An 18,105-nucleotide genomic window follows, 5' to 3' on the forward strand; every position below is an offset into this window, starting at 1 on the left:
GAAAGTCAAAAGAGTAAACAGCTTCAAGTATCTTGGAGAAATAGTTCAAGAGAATGGATCAGAGAAGCTAGCTCTGATAGAACGAGCGAGAAAAATGGAAACAGCGTATCAGCTCACTAGAGACACCTACAACAAGAAAGCTTTGTCATATGGAGCCAAATTAAGACATCTGGACACAGTCATCAGACCTGAATGCTTATACACAGCAGAAACATTGGACATGATTGGAAAGGAAGATCTAGAGAACATCAGAAAGAAAGAGAGGAAAATGCTCCGGAAGATCTTGGGCCCGAAAATGAAAGGTGGGGAGAGGAGACTTAGGCCCAACAAAGAACTATACCAGAAGACAGAGGAAGTCCTCGTATTGATGAAAAAGCGAAGGCTTCAATTTTATGGACATCTACAGAGAATGGACACCAACCGACTGACAAAAAGGATTTTCAGCTTCTTCAGCCTAAGAAAGACGGAACCAAAATGGTTTCGGGAAGTAAGGACCGACCTGGCCAGGATAGGTGTAGAAAAAGAGGAAGTACTGGACAGAAACAAATTTAGACAAAAAGTGAAGGAGTTCAAGGGTTTCCAGGAGACTGGGGAAGAACTTGTGCAGAAGAAGAAGAAGAAGAAGAAGAAGAAGAAGAAGAAGAAGAAGAAGAAGAGAACCTACACAGAAGAACAGAAGAAAGAAGTCAGTGCAAGGATGAAGAAGTACTGGCAGAATGTGAAGTCAGGACTGGTGAAAAATAACGTAAAGACTGTAAAACGTGGTCCATAGATGGCCGGAACGATAATGAATAATAAATATAATATTTCAAATTTATTAAATATAACAAATATCTTTTTAGCTCAATATCTCATTAAAACATTTCTTTTGTAACATTAAAATTTGTGTTTTGTTTTATCACATATAATATCTAAATTATAAATTTAAAGATTTCATACTTGACACACTTCTGTATCCACTTTGGCAGACCAATGATTGGCTTATATGATCCAATAGAAATTCAGCTGTGCAGTACATCACATATGTATTTAAACTATGAATCAGACTACCGCCCTGTCAGCTACTACCTGTTACAGTGAAACCACATTTCGCAGTACTCAATAGTAACACACAACGAACTCCCCTAGACTTACATCATAATCGATCCTAATGACCTGCGAACGATTCTTTGACGTGAAGTGTAACAAGTAGTAGGCCAGGCCCTCTCTTTAACAACAGAGTAATGTATGATTAAATAAATGTTTTTAACTCTCCGGCACATTCCACTTCAAATTGAGTCCTGCTTATCATTATTACTTACTTTTACAGTACTTCTTATTACTTACTTTCCTTTTCTGTTTGACAAATTACTACTATTTTGTATGTGTATAAAGATATATTTTTTTAACCAACTAATGTTTTTAGGTCTGAATCATGGCCCAGTAATTGCTGGAGTAGTTGGAGCACAAAAGCCACAGTATGACATCTGGGGTAATACAGTAAATGTTGCTTCACGAATGGACAGTTGTGGTGTTATGGGACGAATACAGGTATGCAGTTTATAATACAGGTTGACAAAATAAATTATAATGTACAGTATTGTTCTTTTTAGTCTGTAGATGCCTAATACATCATCACCATTTTAATTTCTACTTGTCCACCTCCTGCCAGATCAGGGTGTTGATGGTATTTCTCCACCATTGCCTCTCCTTCCACCACTCCTCTTCAGTAATTGTATTCCATTCCGGTCTTCTTTTTATTATGCTGTTCTTGAAATAGTCTATCCATCTTGCTCTGGGCCTCCCTCTTGCCCTCTTTCCCTCTATCTTAGCCTCTTGTTTTGGTATCCTTCCATCCTCCATCCTCCTCATAACATGACCAAACCATTTCACTTTGTTCTTCTCCATCCTATCACTCAGTTTGTCTACCACTATTTTTTTCTGACCTCAACATTTCTCACTCTCTCTCTCTCTCTCCCCTTGTCTTCCCTTGCCTAATATACCATAGGTCATTAATGATCACAGTTCCTATAACAATCCAATTTAACCCATCATCATCATCATCATCATCATCATCATCATCATCATCATCATCATCATCATCATCATCATCATCATCATGTAAATCTTTCAGCTTGCCAGGTATGGTGGTATTGAACAAGCTCTCGCCAGCAATGTCTGTCCATGTAGGTCTCTCTCTTCATGATCACTCTCCAGTCTACTCCTCATTCTCTATGTCTATCTTCAATTAGTGCAGCCATTGTTTCCTTGGTCGTTCAACAGGTCTTCTGTCGTCTGTTCCATGTATGCATGTGGTGTTCAATTGCCTGGCATTCTCTTTACATGCCCAAACCATTTAAATCTTCCAGACCTTAATATTTCTTCCAGGGATGATCTGATATACTCATTTCTCACATGATTTTGCCATATTTCATGCACGGCATTCCTAAGAAATTTTATTTCACAGGCTTGCAGTTTACTATGGTCTGTAGTCCACAACATTCAGGTTTCCAGGCCATACGTGAGTATGGGAATAAGATATGATTTATACAAGTATAGTACGCGAACCTTTTCTTGAGCCCTGAGCTCCATAGTGCTGAATGGGAACTAGGCCTCAAGAAAAGGTGCGTATACTATACATCTTGGTTTAACCTATATCTGACCAAATTAGCATTTTTAAATAAATTCTCAATATCCTTTAGTTAAGTGCTCGCTTACAATGAGAATAACAATGAAAATATGGATTCAGTATTTTCTGAACCATTTTTTATGAAGATTTCCATGTTGACATATGTCGACATTAAGCATGAGTGGAAGTACTGAGTCTCTACACAGCATGCTCTCTTAAAGGCAGGAATGCTTCTCCTACTCCTGATGTCACGGGTCGTAGTACACGTATGTCATAGTTATAACTCCAGATACAATAACAAAGAGCGACATATGTTTTCTGTTAATTAAATTACTGTTTTGGTTAACAGGTGTAGTCTGAACAAACTCAAGTCAAAATTATAAGAATTATAAGAAAAATGACTTTTAAACATGCGTTATTATGAGTTTCTTTAACTTTATCATAAACTAGTATACTGATATCTTGATTAAATGCTCTGGTTATGACTAGGCAAATCATGATTTTACCACATAGTAAAAACGAATAACAATTAAGAAACCCAGACCACAAATATAGCAGGTGTTAAATAATATAATTTGTTAATGCATACCTCGAACTGATGATATACCCTCAGAATTAATGACTGCCTTAGGAGAAACCAGCACGGCAAGGTTATTCCATTTAGTGTGTAAAATATATGATACAGGAGAAGTGCCATCTGATTACTAAGAAAGCAGGTCTGACAAGTATGAAATCTACTGCACCATTAGTTTCATACCTCACACCTGGAAAATGTTAACATATATTATTTACAGAAGAATGAAAAGACAAGTTGAAACAGAGTTGGAAGAAGATCAGTTTGACTTCAGAAGAAATGAAGGAACATGTTTAAGCAATCCTGACTTTACATCTGATCTTAGAGGATCAAATTAAGGACAAGTCCATGTACGTATCTGCAGATCGAGAAAAGGCATTCGATAACGTTGACTGGACCAAGCTATTTGGGATGCTGAAAGTGATAAAAGAAGAAATAAAAGAAGAGCTTTATAAAAATCAGTCTGCAGTGGTAATAACTGAGGGCTTTGAAAAAAAGAAGCAGCAATCCAGAAAGGAGTAAGGCAAGGCTGCTGTTTGTTCCCCCCCCCCCCTCCTTTTCAGTGTTTATATAGAACATGTGATAAAACAAATCAAAGAGGAATTTGGAAACAGAATCACAATCCAATGAGAGGATTTGCCAATGATATAATTATTCTGTCTCAGTCTGCAGAAGATCTGGAGAAATTTCTGAATGGTATGGACAGAATCTTGCTGAAGGAGTGCAAGATGAAAATAAATAAAGTCAAAACAAAAGTAATGAAGTGCAGTCGAACAAGGTCAGGTGATGCAGGAAATATTCGATTAGGAAATGAAGTCTTAAAGGAAGTAGAAGAATATTGTTACTTGTGTAGTAAAATGACTAATGATGGCAGAAGTAAGCAGTACATAACATGCAGACTAGCACAGGCAAGGAAGGCCTTTCTTAAGAATCAATCAATCAATCAATCAATCAATCAATCAATCAATCAATCAATCAATCAATCAATCAGTCAATACTGATCTGCATTTAGGGCAGTCGCCCAGGTGGCAGATTCCCTATCTGTTGTTTTCCTACCTTTTTCTTAAATGATTTCAAACAAATTGGAAATTTATTGAACATCTCCCTTGGTAAGGTATTCCAATCCCTAACTCTCCTTCCTATAAATGAATATTAGCCCCAATTTGTCCTCTTGTATTCCAACTTTATCTTCATATTGTGATCTTTCCTACTTTTAAAGATGCCATTCAAACTTATTCATCTACTAATGTCATTCCACACCATTTCTCCGCTGACAGCTCTGAACATACCACTCAGTCAAGCAGCTCATCTCCTTTCTCCCAGTTCTTCCCAGCCCAAACTTTGCAACATTTTTGTAACGCTACTCTTTTGTAGGAAATCACCCAGAACAAATCGAGCTGCTTTTCTTTGGATTTTTCCTGTTCTTAAATCAAGTAATCCTGTTGAGGATCCCATACGCTGGAACCATACTCTATTTGGGGTCTTACCAGAGACTTATAAGCCCTCTCCTTTACATCCTTGCTACAACCCCTAAACACCCTCATAACCATGTGCAGAGGTCTGTATCCTTTATTTACAGTCCCATTTATGTGATTACACCAATGAAGATCTTTCCTTACATTTACACCCAGATACTTACAATGATCCCCAAAAGGAACTTTCACCCCATCAACACAGTGATTAAAACTCAGAGGACTTTTCCTATTTGTGAAACTCACAACCTGACTTTTAACCCCGTTTATCATCATACCATTGCCTACTGTCCATCTCACAACATTATCGAGGTCATTTTGCAGTTGCTCACAATCTTGTAACTTATTTATTACTCTATAGAAAATAACATCATCTGCAAAAAGCCTTACCTCTGATTCCACTCCTTTCTTCTTCTTCTTCTTCTTCTTCTTTTATGACCACATAGGATCACTTTAGTCAGTCCGTCGTTCAGGTCTCTTTGAAGGGATTGTTCGGGCTTTGCGGTCCTCCCAGTACTTCTTCAGACGCTCCGATCTTCGTGCCCTTTCCTCAGTTGAAAATGTGCGTGTTGTTGGTTTGTTTTGTGTAAGGGTAAATCAAATCATTTATACATATAAGAAAACATAAAGGTCCAATAATACTGCCTTGAGGAATTCCCCTCTTAATTATTACTGGGTCAGATAAAGCTTCGTCTACTCTAATTCTCTGAGATCTAATTTCTAGAAATACAGCATCCCTTTCAGTCACTCTTTTATCTAGTCCAATTGCACTCATTTTTTCCAGTAGTCTCCCATGATCCACCGTGTCAAATGCTTTAGACCGGTCAATGGCGATACAGTACATTTGACCTCCAGAATCCAAAATATCTGCTATATCTTGCTGGAATCCTACAAGTTGAGCTTCAGTGGAATAACCTTTCCTAAAACCAAATTGCCTTCTTTCAAACCAGTTATTAATTTTGAAAACAAGTCTAATATAATCAGAAAGAATTCCTTCCCAAAGCTTACATGCACAACATGTCAAACTTAATGGCCTGTAATTTTCAGCTCTATGTCTATCACACTTTCCTTTATACACAGGGGCTACTATAGCAACTCTCCATTCCTTTGGTATAGCTTCTTCAACCAAATAATAATCAAATAAGTACTTCACATATGGTACTGTACCCATCCCATTGTCTTTAGTATATCCCCAGAAATCTTATCAATTCCAGCTGCTTTTCTAGTTTTCAACTTTTGTATCTTATTGTAAATATCATTGCTATCATATGTAAATTTTAATACTTCTTTAGCATTAGTCATCTCCTTTATCTGGACATTTTCCTTGTAACCAACAATCTTTACACACTGCTGACTGAATACTTCTGCCTTTTGAAGATCCTCACATACACACTCTCCTTGTTCATTAATTATTCCTGGAATGTCCTTCTTGGAACCCGTTTCTGCCTTAAAGTACCTATACATACCCTTCCATTTTTCACTAAAATTTATATAACTGCCAATTATGCTTGCCACCATGTTACCCTTAGCCGCCTTCTTTGCTAGATTCAATTTCCTAGTAAGTTCCTTCAATTTCTCCTTACTTCCGCAGCCATTTCAAATTCTATTTCTTTCCAATCTGCACCTCCTTCTTAGTCTCTTTATTTCTCTATTATAATAAGGTGGGTCTCTATCATTCCTTACCACCTTTAAAGGTACAAGCCTGTTTTCATATTCCTCAACAATTTCTTTAAACCCATCCCAGAGTCTCTTTACATCTTTATTTACTGTTTTCCACCGATCATAATTTTTTTTAACTGCTTCATGCCTGCTTTATCAGCCATATAGTACTGCTTAATAGTCCTAATTTTAAAACCTTCCTTCCTATCACATTTATTTTTAACAACGACAAAAACAGCTTTGTGATCACTAATACCATCTATTACTTTGGTTTCTCTATAGAGCTCATCTAGTTTTATCAGCACCACGTCCGGGATATTTTTCCCTCTAGTTTGTTCCATCACTTTCTGAATCAGCTGTCCTTCCCATATTAGCTAATTTTCCATTTGTTTGTCATGCTTTCTGTCGTTTGCATCTCCTTCCCAATTGACATTTGGTAAATTAAGATCCCCACTACGATCATATTGCTTTCCATGTTGTTTCCCACAAAGCTGATTATCTTATCAAATAATTCTGAATTCGTGTTTTGCTCACTTCGAACATTAATATAGGAATTAAAGTATCCATGAAGATGCGCACGAGCTGCTGTCAGTTGGTACAATTATATTATTCTCATCTATTTACAAATTAAACACACACATAACCTTAATCACTGCTGTCACAAACAAAACACTAGCATCACAAGCCGCCATTTTAAAAACAACGGACTGTCACTTCAACATGGAGACTGCAACTACTGCATGTCACATGAAATAAATATTCTTGCTACACCATAACTCTACTGAACAATAACTCTCCAACCAATAACTCGTCAACCAATAACTCTCTTGGTCACCGTCATCGTCTCCTTATATATGTCCTGGCCACGCTTCCAGAAAGATATGTTACAAAAAAAAAAAAAAACCTTCTTGAAAATTCTAAAGTGCCTAATACATAGATTATAATGTACAGAACATTCTCCATTGTTCTAGTGCCTATTACCATTCTTGAAGTTACAGTGTGTTTCACAATTATGGATTACAAATTATATATACAGGTAAGAATGAATAGTATACAGGTTCTTACATTAATTGAACTGATATAAATGTCTATGTACACTACATGTTTCATGACATAACCTCACACACGATATGATCTTTTGATTACGTATGTATGTTGGGTATTCAGCCCAAAGGCTGGTTTGTACCTCTACACTCCACCAACAGCTGTCATAGATAGCCTAGGTGTCACTGAAGAGGCATACTAGGGAAATGAGGAGTGAGGTAGTGTCCCGTTGCTTTCCTCACTGAGCTAGAAGTTGCTATTACAGATCAGTATGCCAAGCCCACTGAAATGCATGCACGAACTGACCCTATGAGCGATATTTTCACACCGTTCATAACAGAGACTGTCTGCATAAGGAATGGTATTACTAGAATCGCTCATACCTCAGTCAATTTCATATTGTCAAAGCCAAGGATGAGACTGAGACAGGTCAATGAAAGTAACAAATTTATTCTAGCCCATACCAGAAGACATAGTGCACTGTAAACACTACATCCCACCAGCAAAGGCATTTCGACTACATAAATAATATTAATACTAATACTAAATGTACATCACTTCATAACCATACATAATAATAATAATAATAATAATAATAATAATAATAATAATAATAATAATAATAATAATAATAATAATAATAATAATAATAATTCAAGCTTGATACTTGTATTAGTTACCCATGAGTGAGAGAATATTGTTTTCAAGTTATATCCGTTTATCGTACTTGCATCAGAATTAGAAAGATGTTTTTGAAGACTTTCGTATGGAGCGTGGCACTGTATGGAAGTGAAACATGGTCAATAAGTAGCTCAAAGAAAGAAAATAGAACCTTTTGAAATGTGGTGTTACAGAAGAATGCTGAAGGTGAGATGGGTAGATCAAATCACGAATGAAGAGATACTGAATCGAATTGGTGAGAGGAAATCGATTTGGTAAAATTAGACAAGAAGAAGAGTTAGAATGATAGGACACATCTTAGGACACCCAGAACTTGTACAGTTGATTTTTGAGGGAAGTGTAGGCTAGAAAAACAACAGATAGGGAATCTGCCACCTGGACGACTGCCCTAATTGCAGAACAGTATTGATTGATTGTAAGAATGCTAGGGGTAGATCAAAGTATGAATATAACAAACAGATTAGAGTAGACGTAGTAGTTCCGTAGAAATGAAAAGGTTAGCACAGGATAGGGTTGCATGGAGAGCTGCATCAAATCAGTCTATGGACTGAAGACACAAACAACAACAATAATTTGAAATTAACAAAAAACGAAAGAGAGTTTTATTTCTCAAAGCCCTATTATTTCATTTTATTTATTTTTGTGGGGTAAGTCTGTGGACTCCCATAATCCCTGGGCCTGACTGCACTGCAGGCCTTCCAGACCCAAATATTATGCAACTACACATGATTATCTTATCAAATAATTCTGTATCAGCGTAACCCCTTCCGGATCTGTACATCCCAAAAACAAATAGCCTATTATCATTATAAATGAGCCACAATACTTCTAGAGTTTTATCACCAACAACTTTATGTCATGCTTGCTTGACTTCCAGCTCCCTGTACTCACATCACCAGTCCCTAACCACCCAGTTCCTCTGAATGCACTTCTCTGTAATCCTTCTAAATAGAGTTCCTAAGTTATATATACCCCTGTAATTCAAGGGAAGGCTATCTGAGTCAGATCCAGTCTCATTTTAATCCCCAATTACACTCTTTTAAGTATCACACTGATGGCAATCTCCACTCTCTTAAACTTCTTCCATGCTGTCATAATCAGATCCCACACATCCTGAATAATTTTGACACCAAAATTCCTGTTTGCCTAACATTGTTTGTTCCAATGTGAAAAATGACCATCTTCTCCTTACCCTCCTCCTTCCCTTCTACTTTCCTTAACATCTGCCTTAATCTAATTCCTGGACAACATTCTATTTTTCTATTTTTGTTACATAATTATTCCAAGTACTTGTGAACTCACATCAGTAACTTGTTATTAGTACCTAAATGCTGCCTTATTTTCGATTGTGTCAATAGATGCTGCTGATTTTCCATCTCGTCTTGTAGATTCTTTACTTTGCCCTTCTTGGGCCTTTTTGTTCCTTGATTTTTCATGAACTCTTACGATGACTAAAATGGAAGCCAGGCACAATATGATTGCATTTCTATGTTGCTGTCATATTTTCATGAGATTTAAAGATGATTTGTTCAACAGATTACGCTGCTAAACGGCTTTCAATTATGTATATCCCTTTGAAGTACGGTACTGTGTTTTTCTGTATCCTACTTCTTTGGTTTGTTTATCCTTTGATTGGTTGCCTTCACCATTTGTCATTCATTTTTTGTCCATTTTTGACCATCCTGCTTTTATAAGGATGCTACATCTTTTAAGATCAAATGTTTTACTCTTGTGATTTATGTTCTCTTATATGAGGCGTGTTTTTTTAAGTAAGGTCCATTTGAAAATAAGTACACAATGAAAGGTTATTTCAAAAAAGTAAATTTATTTTTCAGAATGTACATACTTCACTCTAGCCTCCGTGGCTCAGACAGCAGCGCGTCGGCCTCTCACCGCTGGATACCGTGGTTCAAATCCCGGTCACTCCATGTGAGATTTGTGCTGGACAAAGCGGAGGAGGGAGAGGTTTTTCTCCGGGTACTCCGGTTTTCCCTGTCATCTTTCATTCCAGCAACACTCTCCATTCTCATTTCATAGCATCTATCACTCATTAATATAAATCACTTTGGGAGTGGCGACCCCATCGTAATAACAGCCTATATATGATTCATTCATTACATCCCTGACCCGGTCAAAGACTGGAAAACAGGTTGTAGGTTTTCACATACTTCACTCTATTTTTTTACATAGATGCCAAGTTTTTTCAAACACTTATCATACCTTGTAACCAATTTTAAAATACCCTCTTCATAGAAACTTGCCGCCTGCTCCGATAACCAAGAGTTCACTGCCATTTTCGCGTCGTCGTCATCATTGTAATAGTTGCCACTCGGGTGATGTTCGAGGTGGAGGAACAGATGGTAATCGCTCGGCGCAAGATCAGGACTGTAGGGTGGGTGGTCTAAACCTTCCCAGCCAAAACTGTCCAATAAATCGCAGGTCTGACCTGCAGTGTGATGTCTTGCATTGTCATGGAGAAGGACAATTCCCTTTGTCAGCATGCTGCGTCTTTTGTTTTGAATCGCTGTGCGTAGCTTTCTCAGGGTTTGGCAGTATGCTTCTGCATTGATAGTGGTTCCTTGTTGCATGAAGTCGACCAACAAAACACCATGCCTATTCCAAAACACCGACGCCATGATTTTGCACTGGGACAGAGTCTGTTTGGCCTTCACCTTTACAGGCGAGTGTGTGTGTCTCCATTCCATGCTCTGTTGCTTCGATTCGGGCGTGATATGCGAAACCCATGTTTCATCTTCAGTTACGATCTGACTCAAGAATCTGTCACCTTCTTCGTCATAACGAGTCAAGAACTTCATCGCACACTCAAATCATTGGTTTTTGTGGTCCTCTGTTAGGAGTTTCTGGACCCAACGGGAGCACAGTTTCCTAAACTTTAGGTGTTCAGAAACAATGTTGTAAAGCACTGATATCGACACATCAGGAAATTTGTTTGAGAGACCTTTTATTGTGAAGCGCCTGTTCTCACGAATCTTCGCTTCAACTGAAGCCACCTAATCGTCTGTAATCAAAGAAGGGTGACCGGAGCGGTCCTCATCGTGGACGTTGTCACGGCCTTGAATTGTCGTACCCACTTACGCACTTTGCTTTCACTCATAATAGTATCACCGTAACACTTCGCAAATCTGTCGATGAATTTCTGCAGCAGACAGGCTCCTTGCTGACAAAAAACATATCACTGACCGAACCTCACATGCGGCGGGTGAGTTGATAGTCTTAAACATTTTGAAAGCACAGAACAGAACAGTACAGGTTAGCTACAGAGCTGAAACTGAGCACAGTTGTTCCTGAGGCATGCCAGTACATGACGTATGTGCTCGTTGCGATATGCACGCAAACTACTAGTGTCTACAACAAAACGGACCTTACTTAAAAAAACACGCTTCATACCTCTTCATTTAGTAACAGGCTTTTGGCCTATTCTTGTGTGAATTGTTTGGTTGTTGTACTCTGATATGTGGCGTGTGGTGGTGATTCTTCGGGTAACCACTGTGGGAGATTTATTTAAGCTAGGTTCGTGGCCTGGTAAGATATATGTCTCACACCCCACTTTGTAAATGCCTATGTGTGGTATTTATTTTCGAAGCTTGACGCTGCGAGACTGGTGTCTTAATAAGTAAGTTATGATATTGTGTGTGTCTTGGTTATGACAAGCTGTTTTGGACAGTAGGTATTGGGCTAAACCGATGGCTGTATCCCCGGTATATAAGTGGTGTACCCTGATTTTGCGTGAAGTTGGACTGTGGCACATGAGGCTTGAGATCAGGATTGTATGTTGTAATGAAAGAGTGGTTATAATGGACCGAAACCTTTGCTAACTGAAGGAGGAGAGGATGATTGCTTAGTTGTACTTCCTCTTAATTTATTTAATTTATTTTCCTCCCGGGAGTTTATTTTCTTTTCTCCCTGTGTGTTTGCTTTCTCCATTTGAGTTCTCTCCTTTGGAATGCCATTATGTTAATAATTTGTGTGGCTCCATAGCAACTAGCAGCTTATTTATTTTCCTTGTAGCTCATGGAGGCTACTATAATGGTCTGGATACGAGCGCGAATCACTTCCTTTTTTCCTTTTAAATCATGCCTTACCTTAACATTTATTCTGGGTGGCGGATTGTTGAAATATGATTTGCTTTTCTTTTGGGGTGTGGGTGGATTTAGTCTGATCGGTGCTGATATTTTTATTCTCAATATCGTACAAACAATTAATTATTATGAATGAGATGGAATAAGGATAATGTCCAGATAGAGGAGGTGACTAATACTGGCAAATCATTGAAATTTACCTATGATAATAAAGATGATGATGATGATGATGCTTGTTGTTTTAAGGGGCCTAACATCGAAGGTCATCGGCCCCTATGATAATAAAGACATTTACAAAAAGGTTCAAAAGTTGAAAGCCAGAAAAGCAGCTGGGATTGATAAGATTTCTGAGGATATACCTTAAAGGCGATGGGTTGGGATATAGTTTTATATCTGAAATACTTATTTGAATAATGTTTGCATGAAGGTGCCAAATGACTGGAGAGTTGCTATATTAGCCCCAGTGTACAAAACAAGGGGTGATAAACATAAAGTGGATAATTAGAGGCAGTTATACATGTGCTGCATGTAAGCTCTAGAAGAGCATTCATTTGGATTATATTAGACACATTTGTGAAATTAAAATTTGATAAAAGGACTTTAGATTTAGGAAAAGTTATTCTGGTTACACTCAACTTGTATGAGTCCAGCAAGATATAGAAGCTATTTTAGATTCAGCAGGTCAAGAGGACTGTACAGTTATTGACCTATCTAAGGTTTTTGATAGGGTAGATCATGGCAGACTACTGTTGAAAGTAACAGCTATACAGAAGAGTTAGTGAATGTGTGGCTACATGAGAAGAATATGAAGATTAATGGAGGCAAATCGGTTGTCACAACATTTACAAACAGGAGTTCAAAAACTGAATTTAAATATGCTTTGGATGAGGTAATTGTTCCAAAAGATGGCAAGTGCAAATAATTAGGTGTGAGATTTGAGAGTAATTTGCACTGGAAGGGTTATGTTGATGACATTGTTGGGAAAGCATACAGATTGTTACAAGTCATACTGAGGCTACTTAAAGGATGCAACAAAGAACAGTTACGTAAATATGGTTCGCCCGTTATTGGAGTATGCAAACAGTGTTTGGGATCCTCACCAGGAATACCTAATAAAAGAAATAGAGGGTGTGCAGTGGAAAGCAGCAAGACATATAACAGGGGATTTCAGGAGAAAAAGTAGTGTATCAGAAAGGTTAGAGAAACTTGGGTGGGAAGCTTTAAGTAAGAAAAGAGAGAAAACTACACTTACAGGATTACAGAGAGCATATACGGGAGAGGAAGCATGGGGGGGGATTTATGAGAAGATTCTGTTGTTGGAAAATAATTGAACTGACCACAAGTATAAAATTAGACGGGATTTTAGCAGAAACAATCGGGGTAAATTTTTCATTCATTGGGAAGGGCATGAAGGAGTGGAACAGTTTACCAGGGGAAGAGTTCGATCTTTTTCCAGAATCTATACAGATGTTCAAGAAAAGAATAAACAGCAACATAGGAAGGAAATGTTAGAGAGCACTCGACCTGTGCAGGTTATTGTAAATAAAGAATTTTTGTGAATAAATTAATTCCATCCCCTTGTCTATAGAGAGTGGACAGCCAAAGGAGGCGACTGCCTGTAGGGGTGAAGTACAGTGGGGACTTCGAGGGCCCTGGGACCGCTATGGTAGCTGTGAAGACCCTTCAGGAACTCGGAAAAGTGGTGGGAAAAGGGACTCTGGTTAAGACATGGAAGGTCATTATGCACGTTAGGTTTCTATATGGGGTTTTTTTTAAACCAATGTTAATTTAAATCTTATAGCAGTTGTATAGTATTATTTGAAGTGATTCTACATACTGTGTATGAGTTGATTATGTAAGTACAAACTATATTATGAGTAGAATTTTGTAAATAATATAAATTTATTAAAAATGAGTTGTGTGTTTAGTAGAACAATTGTTAATGTAAATTGCATAATACTCTATTTTAGGAAAATGTCTCCTTTTCCTTTTAATTTAAAATTTAGTCTGTGTGAACAATGTATTTTGTGTATCATTTGCCACTAAGGTAGACAACTCATTTGCAAATAAAGTGATTTTGATTTGATTTATAGAAAATGGAATTCAGAGAATTAGAGCACCAGGGCATTAGATGAAACATAATCTGATTCTTCAATAATTGAGGGAGGGGTGGGGGGGGTTCACAAGGAAGTATTATTGGACCTTTGTGTTTTCTTGTATATTTAAATGACAGACAAGACTTTATACTGTACAGAGTAGTAAATAAGTGAATTGTGAGCGACTACAAAAGGACATCAACAAAGTTGTGAAATGGACAGCAGACAATAGTATGATGGTAAATAGTGTGAAAAGTCAGGTTGTAAGTATCATTAAGAGGAAAAGTTTTCTCAGTTGTTGAAAGAGTGAAAGTACCTCATGGGGATCACAGTAGTACCTAGGCATTAATGTAAGGAAGGGTCTTCTTTGGGCTAATCACATTAACAAGGTTTTAACTTTTTTTTTGTTGCTAGTTGCTTTACGTCACACCGACATAGACAATTTTTATGGTGACAATGGGATAGGAAAGGACTAGGAGTGGGAAGGAAGCAGCCTAGCCTTAATTAAGGTACAGCCTCAGCATTTGCCTGGTGTGAAAATGAGAAACCACAGAAAACAATCTTCAGGGCTGCCGATAGTGGGATTCGAACCCACTATCTCCCGGATGCAAGCTCAAGCTGCTCGCCCTAACCGCATGGCCAACTCGCCCGGTTAGTTTTAAATTAAGGTTACCAATCTCTGAATATGGTTTTGAGGGTATTAAGGGGTTGTAGTAATAAGGATATAAAGGAGGGAGTGTATAAGTCACTGGTAAGACTCCACTTAGAGTATGGTTCCAATATAAGGGACCCTCATCAGGATTACTTGATTCGAGAACTGGGAAAGATCCAAAAGAAGGCAGCACGATTTGCTCTGGGTAATTTTTGACAAAAGAGTAATTTCACTTTACAAAAGAAAATATTTATAAAATCCTCCTATCAATACAATTCAAGTCATCTGTTAGATGAAACAAAGTCTATACATGTTTCAGCCTAATCTCAAGGCCATCTTCAGTAGTAAAACGATGGTTACATAATATACAAACAAATTAAAAAACGTAATGATGTGAAGTGACAGTGATCATGATAAGTGAGTTAAAAACACATTGAGGTGCAAAGTCCTCTCGTCTAATAGATCTTGTTGGCTGTTAAATAAAAACATGTATAGACTTTGTTTCATCTAACAGATGACTTGAATTGTATTGATAGGAGGATTTTATAAATATTTTCTTTTGTAAAGTGATAACCGTCAATACGGAATGAGATTCATAACTTGCAAAAGAGTAATTTTACAAAAATGTTGCAAACTTTGGGCTAGGAAGAGTTAAGTGTAAGGAAACGAGCTACTTTTCTAAGCGCTACTATGTTCTGAGCTGTCAGTGCAGAGATGGTGTGGAATGACATTAGTAAATGAATAAACTTGAATGGAGTTTATGAAAGTAGGGAAGATCATAATTATGAAGATAAAGTTGGAATTCAACAAGATAAATTGGGGCAAATACTCCTTTATAGGAAGAAGAATTAGAGATTGGAATAATTTACCAAGGGAGATGTTCAATACATTTCTAACTTCCTTGAAATCATTTAAGTAAAAGCTAAGTAAACACCTGCTAGGGGATCTACCACTTGTGTGACAGCCCTGAAATGTAGATCACTGATGACCGATTAATTCAGTGAACACTAGTACTGTTTTGAAAAATCAACTAAGGTAAAAATTGTAGAGAACGATGGAGACTTTTCCCTTCTTTTTTTGCTTTGTTGTGGGTTTGAAGAAAAAGAAATTCTCTCCCTCATTAGCACATCAGAAAAGAATACACAGCTTCAACTAAAATTTGGCAAAAATTTGTACAGGAAGTACTAATAAAACTAAAATTTAATTGAGGATTTTGCTTATTATGATTAATTTACAACTGTTAGGTTCTTCAGTCTCCCAAAACTAATTTTGAGTAAATAAATTCATAAAATATCTGAAAAAGAAAGCATATAGTGACAATGTTATACTTGAAAAAGAAACAATTTAATTAAAATAGAATTCTATCAAATCTATCAAATCACACTAAAATATATTTTGAAATATATAAACATTTAGGTTTATTTCTATTTTTAATTAAATGAATTGAATGATATGATATGACAGTAGGAAAGGAGAGGGTGAAACCTGGTGAAGTACTATTGAGTATACCTGATTCCCCTTAACTTTGTCTACTCCTGTCAAATAGCGTCAAGGGGTCTGATTAAGGTTTAACATTCCCAATGGATGTATCTTGGATATAAAAAATAAACTGAAGCAATTTATTGGTGATATGAGCAGGTAAAAAGAATATGACACATCTTTTTCCAGCTTTGGGTCTGCCATGCTAATAGATCTCTTTCTTGTTTTATTTCAGGTGACAGAAGATACAGCAAAAATTTTGATGAATGCAGGCTATGAATGTGAATGCCGAGGTCCAACTTATGTAAAAGGGAAAGGAACCTTAACAACATACTTTGTCAAGACACCTCTGGATGAGAAGTAAACAGTGAGGAAATATGTGTAAGATAGTGAATGTATATACGCAAGGTCAAAGCCAGACATTATAGATGGCTTTGAAAGTGGTGCTACATGCTTACTCTCAAGAGTACAAATTCTTTATAAGATAAGTTGTCTTGTCAGTGGTGAAATAAGTGCTAGGACTGGAGAGTTGAGTGAAATTTAGAATCTAGTGAAATTTCTTCAAGGAATGAGAGACCAAATACGACTGGACAGTACAATTGTCAATAAGAAAATATCTGCCAGAATACAATGGATACTAGACATAAAAATTGAAAATTAACTGTAGAAATGAGTGTATGACAAGAGACTTGTGATGTACTACTGAACATACCTGATTCCCCTTGACCTTCTCATAATTTGCAGGTGATTTTGGGGTCCAATAGGTGATTATTATCTTAAAGTAAGATAATTGCTGTGCACATGATATCCTACAGTTCACCAATATGTACAGCACTGCCAAGAGTTTGACATTAGTCTTATTGCCTGAACACATTTCAGGAAAATCACATGGCATTTGTCTAGTTGCAGAAAGAATCTGTATGTATACTAATTATTTCCATGAGTAAATCACTTTGTTCATTGGTCACTATCATCATACATGTGCAAAGTATAGAAAAATTCTGCATCTAACACCACACCAACTGTAATTTTTTTTTTTTTTTTTTTTTTTTTCAGTGGTAATAGTGAAGACACCAATATTACTTATACAGTTCTAACAATAAAAATGTGTATTGAGGAAGCTTTCAGAAGTTCTTACAGGCCATAACTGTGAAACCGTCCAACTCCTTGTCTGAATGGTCAGTTTAGTTCTCTTTGGTTCAGAGGTCCCAGGTTCAAATCCTGGCCAGGTCGGAGATTTTAACCTTATATGGTTAATTCCCTTGGCTTGGGGACAGGGTGTTTGTACCGTCTTGAACATCCTTGTACCTCACACTCCATGCACAACACTATCCTCCACTACAATAACACGGTTTTCTACACACAGCAGATGCCACCCACCCTCATCAGAGGGTCTGTCTTATAAGGGCTGCACCAGGCCACACAAAATTATTATATTGTGAGACCTATATTCTAATTTGTGAAGTCTTCAAAAAAGTAATGACACCATTGATTTACTCTGATAATACTAAGTTTACAGCTTCTATAAATTTGTATTGCCATGTGGTTTAGTTACCTATCCCTTTAGAAATAATATTTTGTTTCTTTTTGTCATTAGTTCTTCCCTTCAATGAGATTCAGAGTCGATTAGAATACAGTACTGCACGTAACAATTTCCATTAACTAACAACTCAACTATTTTACTATTTCTTGCTGTACGTGTACTAGATAATTTATCATCTGAAAATATTGAGATAAAGC

General features: G+C 37.1%; 1 protein-coding gene across 2 annotated transcripts in view; it reads left to right on the forward strand.

Moving 5' to 3' along the window:
* Ac76E (adenylate cyclase type 2 Ac76E) overlaps positions 1-17,479 on the forward strand; it is a 1,381,264-nt gene extending 1,363,785 nt beyond the window's left edge. For both annotated transcript variants that reach the window (XM_068228989.1, XM_068228988.1), the window contains 2 exons: positions 1,406-1,530; positions 16,601-17,479. In XM_068228989.1, coding sequence (XP_068085090.1) covers positions 1,406-1,530; positions 16,601-16,729 — 254 coding nt within the window. In that variant the 3' untranslated portion in view covers positions 16,730-17,479. The remainder of the gene's footprint in view (positions 1-1,405; positions 1,531-16,600) is intronic.
* The last annotated feature ends 626 nt before the right edge of the window (positions 17,480-18,105 follow it).

This window comes from Anabrus simplex, chromosome 8, assembly GCF_040414725.1.
Source record: "Anabrus simplex isolate iqAnaSimp1 chromosome 8, ASM4041472v1, whole genome shotgun sequence".
Lineage (NCBI taxonomy): Eukaryota > Metazoa > Arthropoda > Insecta > Orthoptera > Tettigoniidae > Anabrus > Anabrus simplex.